This window comes from Herpailurus yagouaroundi, unplaced genomic scaffold, assembly GCF_014898765.1.
Source record: "Herpailurus yagouaroundi ecotype Mexico unplaced genomic scaffold, PumYag 163, whole genome shotgun sequence".
Taxonomy (NCBI): Eukaryota; Metazoa; Chordata; class Mammalia; order Carnivora; family Felidae; genus Herpailurus; species Herpailurus yagouaroundi.
In genome coordinates, this window is record NW_024412404.1 from 25,660,866 (window position 1) to 25,666,784 (window position 5,919).

At 54.3% G+C, this 5,919-nt stretch overlaps 1 protein-coding gene across 1 annotated transcript in view; it reads right to left on the reverse strand.

Annotated features, from left to right (window-relative positions):
- Positions 1-1,084: 1,084 nt before the first annotated feature.
- The window catches only part of MMRN2 (multimerin 2), a 17,709-nt gene continuing 12,874 nt past the window's right edge, over positions 1,085-5,919 (reverse strand). The window contains exons 8-9 of the mRNA XM_040485614.1: positions 5,497-5,914; positions 1,085-2,310 (exon numbers count right to left, since the gene is read on the reverse strand). Of these exons, the coding sequence (XP_040341548.1) occupies positions 1,925-2,310; positions 5,497-5,914 (804 nt within the window). The 3' untranslated portion in view covers positions 1,085-1,924. The remainder of the gene's footprint in view (positions 2,311-5,496; positions 5,915-5,919) is intronic.

Consider the following 5,919-nt stretch of genomic DNA (forward strand, 5'->3'; position numbering starts at 1 on the left):
GAAAGAAGACACAGTGAGGTCTTTCTAGCAGCAAGGGGGGCCTGGTACTGGCTTCCCAATCTTTGGTCGGGAATTGCCCAAATGCATCATGCCTTGGGTTGGGATTAGTCTTGGCAACTGAGAGCCACATTGGGCAAGAGGCCCTGGCCAGAGCGAAGGGCAGGAAGGCCAGAGTCAGCCCTGTGGTCGAGATAATAAAACACCAAGACACTTAATGAAAGCTATTAGCCTAGCCACCTCATACTACCAATGGAAAAAGTTCAGAGAGGTGGTGGTTTACTCCAGGGTCAAGCTGTCAGTGGCAGAACGGCCTGGCACACACTTCTTTGAACGTTAATGTTTGAGCACACTGAGCACACAGCTTAGTGGTAAATAAATTCTGAGGGACAACTGTTTGAATTAATGACCCTTAGGAAACAAGGAGAAGGGCTGAGAACCTCGTTAACCCTGACAACCAACCCCCGTCCTTGTTCACTACCCAGTCCAATCCAATTTGCTTATGGAGAAGAGTGTGTTCAACAAGTTTTGAGGGGCTCCTGGGTGGCTCAGTCGGTTAAGTGTCTGACTCCTGATTTTGGCTCAGGTCGTGATCCCAGGGTTGTGGCATCAAACCCTGGCGTCAGGCTGTGCGCTAAGCACGGAGCCTGCTTAGGATTCTCTTTCTCTCTCTCCCCCCTCCCTCTGGCCCTCTCCCCTGCTTGCGTGCACTCTCTCTCTAAAATTAAAAAAAAAAATTTTTTTTTAATTAACAAACCCCAAATGTTGAACACCTACAAACATTTCCTGACAATTCGATGACGGCTTTCTCAAGCCAGTTTGCTCCAGGCTCTGTAATGTTTTGAAAACCATATATCGATATTGCGGGAATAGAGGCAACTCTGGGCTGTGCTGTCTCCTCCCAAGATTCACATCACCGCCTACTGTGGAGGACTCTTGCGTGTTTTATGTGGAACTTAACTGAAGTCGTGAAGTCAAACACGGCCTGGAATGATGAGAGTCAAGTTTATCCCAAAGAGTTTCATTTCCTCTATTTCTACTTACTTTACCAAATCTTTCTGCTCTCCACAAGTAAACCAGGCAGAGATTTGAAGGGCATTGCTTTATTCCAGAGCTGATCATTATTGAGGAAGATTTTGACTATCTTCCTTCACTTCCTCCCTCAGCCTCCTTCCTGGTGAGAGATGCTAATAAGAATGAGGGCGCTCATTAGCTAGTGGAGGAAGTGGGGGAAAAAAAAAAAAGGTAAAGGCTGTACATATTTTAGTTCATGTTTGGCATGCTTGGCCTTTATCTTCTGGTGGCAAGGAGAAAAAGAAGTGAAATTAAGGCTACAGATAAGTTCAAAGAAGGACTAAAACTGAAGAGAAGATAATAATTTTGTTCTTTTGGTCACTCAATGAGGCCTCTGTCCCCGTTGCTAGTAAAGGCCAAACAGGTTGGTTTTCTCCTACTGCCCTGTAGTGGGTAGAGACCGGTTTCCAACGTTGTCCAAAATGTCACCTCTGTGTGGAACGTTCCTTCCGGGAAAGAACGCTTTTCTGGCATAAGGTCAGGGAGAAGAAGCGGGAGAAAGGTTTCAAGTCTCCAACCCCAGGAGGAGCAGCACACCAAAGATGCCGTAAAACACAGGTGTGGCAGAGAGCCGGAGTCCAAGCCATGCCGCCTCAGAAGGCGCGCCAAGCTAACGTTCACCCGTCCCGGGCCGGGTTCTGCCCAGAGAGGAGTATTCCGGTGCTTCTTGTCAGTAAGAAATAGCGAAACCCAGCTCATCTAGAGGGAGGCCACATACACCACATTGTCTTTGCAGAAGTTTTCCAGGAAGAACTGGACCGGCTGGATGGTCTCCAGACCACCCCTGGCCAGGGCTCCAGGCCAAGGAGAGCTGGGCGAGTCTGAAACGTCTGGTCGGGGCCGTGTCCAGTGTTCAGGTCTTGAACATAAGGAATCCCCCGAATGTCGTGCCTGGCGGGTGTCTCTTTACTACGGATCCCTGGGTTAACTCAAACCACACTCTCTCGCCTTTTTGCAGCTCGGCCATGGCAAAGGTTGTTGCCGTGCTTCCGCCCTTCCGCTCCTCAGTGGAACCGACAGGGGTCTGATGGTGACCTCCAAACACCAGCTGCCCTGTACCTGGCCCGGGGCCAAATTCAATGCTCACTGCAAACAGGTAGACCCCGCGCTCGGGGGCTCGGAAGTAGCCGTGTTCGGGGAAGTAGCTGCTGCCAATGTTGACGTAGGTAGTGTTGAACTTCACTGTCTGCAGGGCGGTCGTCCCTTCTGAAAAGCTGGCATAGAAGGCCACAGGGGAGCCTGGAATGCAGGACGAAAGCGCTCAGTGACTCAATCCCTCACTCCCTTAGACGGCAAATTAAACCCTGAGACCTGCCTTTCTCACCTTGTTAACAGTAGGAATAAGCCACTATTTCTAGATACCCTACGGGTTCCCAATAGCAACCTCAGAGAGTGGGAGCCAACGGGCCAGCACTCACCATGTCACTGAGAGAAAGGAAAATACAAGTCTGTTGTCTCTCCTGGTGTACGTTTTTATTTTTTTTTTTAAATTTTTTTTCAACGTTTATTCATTTTTGGGACAGAGAGAGACAGAGCATGAACGGGGGAGGGGCAGAGAGAGAGGGAGACACAGAATCGGAAACAGGCTCCAGGCTCCGAGCCATCCGCCCAGAGCCCGACGCGGGGCTCGAACTCACGGACCGCGAGATCGTGACCTGGCTGAAGTCGGGCACTTAAACGACTGCGCCACCCAGGCGCCCCCCTGGTGTACGTTTTTAAAAAGCACTTCCTCCTTTGCTCCCTTTTCCTTCTAGCATCCTGAGAGGCAAGTACCCTTCTTTGAGGAAACTTTGAGTCTTGAGTGCTTACCCGGTTGTCCAAAGCTACGTGGCTTGCCAATGGCAAGCTGGGACAGGACCCGGGTCTCCGACTCCCAGACTACTGCCACCTACTGGGGATCTTGAGATCTCTCCAAAAGAAAATAACCCCTATCCTCAAGGTAATCATGCTAACGCTGGTGAGAGGATGAAAGAACCCTGAAGGGTCCTTCCTCCTGGATGTTTGGCACAAGACCTTAGAGACAGGACAGCAGGTAGGGCTGGGCAAGAAAACTCTTCGAGCTGGTCATCTTGTTTTCCAACCGTTGCACAGAGCTCCGGGATTACAGATGGGGACAGGGGCCCAGAGAGGGAGCACTTGCTCCAGGTGACACAGATCATAAATTACCACACTGGCAGCTGTCTTTGGATCTCCTGATCTCTGGTGCTCTTCCCATTGCAAGAAGCATTTTAGGGGCGCCTGGGTGGCGCAGTCGGTTGAGCCTCCGACTTCAGCCAGGTCATGATCTCGCGGTCCGGGAGTTCGAGCCCCGCGTCGGGCTCTGGGCTGATGGCTCAGAGCCTGGAGCCTGTTTCCGATTCTGTGTCTCCCTCTCTCTCTGCCCCTCCCCCGTTCATGCTCTGTCTCTCTCTGTCCCAAAAATAAATAAACGTTGAAAAAAAAATAAAAAAAAAAAAGAAAAAAAAAAGAAAGAAGCATTTTAGCCAGCCATAGGAGGACAAGTGAGACGAAGAGAACATAGGCGTGAGGCCTGCCAGGGCCACGTGCAGGCTTGGAGCCAGAAGGAGCCACTCTGCGTAGGGGGGTGAGCGTACAGTGAGGAAGGAGCCAACCCGGCTGCTTGGCCAAGACTCTCAGGCAGGGGAGGACAGGGCCAGGAGACGGGAAGGGTGAGTCCCACTGGGGTTCTGGCCACGACACTGGCCTTGGCACCAATGAGGTGATGTTCCTCACGTGCTCCCTCAAGTCTCTATCTCTCTGTATCTCTCTCTCTCTGTCTCTCAGAGGAGACCAAACTTCCCCACTTCTTAGGGGATAAAACCAAAGCCTAAAGGAGGGGCAAGCGGCATAGTGGTTAGTGACTTGATCCCACCTACAGCCCCAGCTCTTTGGCTCCCGGTCCAGCAATAGTTTTGTGAATGTCAAATTTCTGCTCTTCTTTAGTTCTGGAAGATTTTCTGAGAATTAGGAAGTTTGGAATAGCTTTCCCATTTGTGGAAGATCACAGGCCCGCTGCTGGCTCTGCAGTTCACCCAGCGTCCAGGAGGTGGGGCGCTCGGCCAGCCGAAGGAATGCCCGCCCGGCGCGCCCTCTGCCGGTACTCGGCACTCTCTCCACATGTTGCAGCCGGCCTGCCGCCCAGAGTTCAGCCTTACCGACCACCCCCCACCCCCCGGGGCCCAGCCTGCCCCGCAGGAGGCTGATGAAGGGCTGTGCTTCACTGATTTGCTAGCTGGAAAACTGACAGTGGGCTTCCCTGCGGGGCACAAAGTGATTTTCCCATTTTACAGAGGGAGAAACTGAGACAAGGAAGTGGTGCTAGAGGCGGTCCACTGCCCCCAGGCACACGAAGGCCTCCAGGGTCGTGATGGAGAATGACAGGAGCAGGAAGAGCTTGGGATGGGATCCTCAGACCTCCCACATGCCAGGCTACACCAGCATACAGACAGCCCAGATGGCAGCCCTGTACTCAGTCCGGTGTCTGGATGAGGATGTGGCCATAGCCCCAGGGCCAGCCTCTCTGGCAGGGGGGAGTCACTTGAGGCATGGAGTCTAGTGGTCTCCTTCCCCAGGCCACATTCAGGGAGGGGCCAGGATGGCTGGCTGCACATCACATCAGCCTCAGAGCCAGCTTCCCAGGCCCAGGGTGCCGGGGCCCTGCAGGGACCCGTCGTCAAGGGCCTTTCACAGGAGAAGAACCAGCATCCTAGAGACAGCTGGACAGGGTTCAGGGCTCCCTGTGCCACTTACTAGCTGTACGAACTAGCAGGACACTTGCCCTGACTGAGCCTCAGTTTCAGGTAAGATGGCAGTGATGACAGACTGTTGAGCTGTTATGATGACTCCGCGTGGCAAAGCCCACGGAAGGCCTGGCGCAGAGCAGCAACATGGGTCTACTATGTTAGCAGGACAAGCTCCTTTCAGGGCCCAAGGCCTTCCCCTGTATTCTCCTCTTGCCGAGTGCTGCCCATGGCCAGTGACACCAGTCCCTAGTCACATATTTGTATACAGGGGAGCTGATTAAAGACACAGGGGGTGAAGCAGGGTGGAGGGGAAGAGCTGGGACGGAGAGATTTGAGGCTGTGGCCTGCGGGGAAGGGAGGCATCCCCCTCCTCGCTCTAGTGGCTGAGTGGCAGACAGCTCCATGGTGTATATACGGGCCTCAAACGTTTACATGGAGGGCCTCTGCCTGCTCATTGATGGTTGGTTCTGGTGACTTCTACCTGCTTACACTTCCGGTAGCTTAAGAGGCCCCTGGCCGTCAATGAAAGGGGGATCTGGGCAAAGCGGGCCCTGAGTACCCCTGAAGGATGCTCACCTTGTTCTCTTTCATCTGGTCTTCTCCGAGGCAAAAGAGCTGCCAGCAGCCAGCCCTGTCCTCCCCAACTTACCCAGCTACACCCCCCCCCCCCTCAGGAACTCACCTGCTTCCCAAAGCACGGGCCCTTTGATATGTGCATCCGCCCTGGGCTCTGCTTCCTTCCTGTCCCTCCTCCGGGAAGCTTCCAGACCTTTCTGCCGCTTCTTCCCTTTCTTGCTCAGCATGGCCTGCAGCTTCCCCAGGTCCAGGCTGACGTTGACTGCCAAAAGCCCTTGGAAGTTTCCGAAGAGGCTGTGGAAGAGGCGCTGGTGCTGCTCCAAGTCGCGCTCGGTGGCGGACAGCGCCTCCTGCAGGCCCTCCAGGGAGCTGTTGAGGGAGGAGACCCCGGGGGCCTCGCAGCAACGGCCCACCCTCTGGAGGTCGGCGTCCAGGCGCTCCAGCTCCTGCGCCAGCCCGGCGGGGACCCGCCCGCCGGCCTCCCCCGGCGACGCATCGCGGCCCCCCGCCGCCTCCGCCGCCGCCTCCA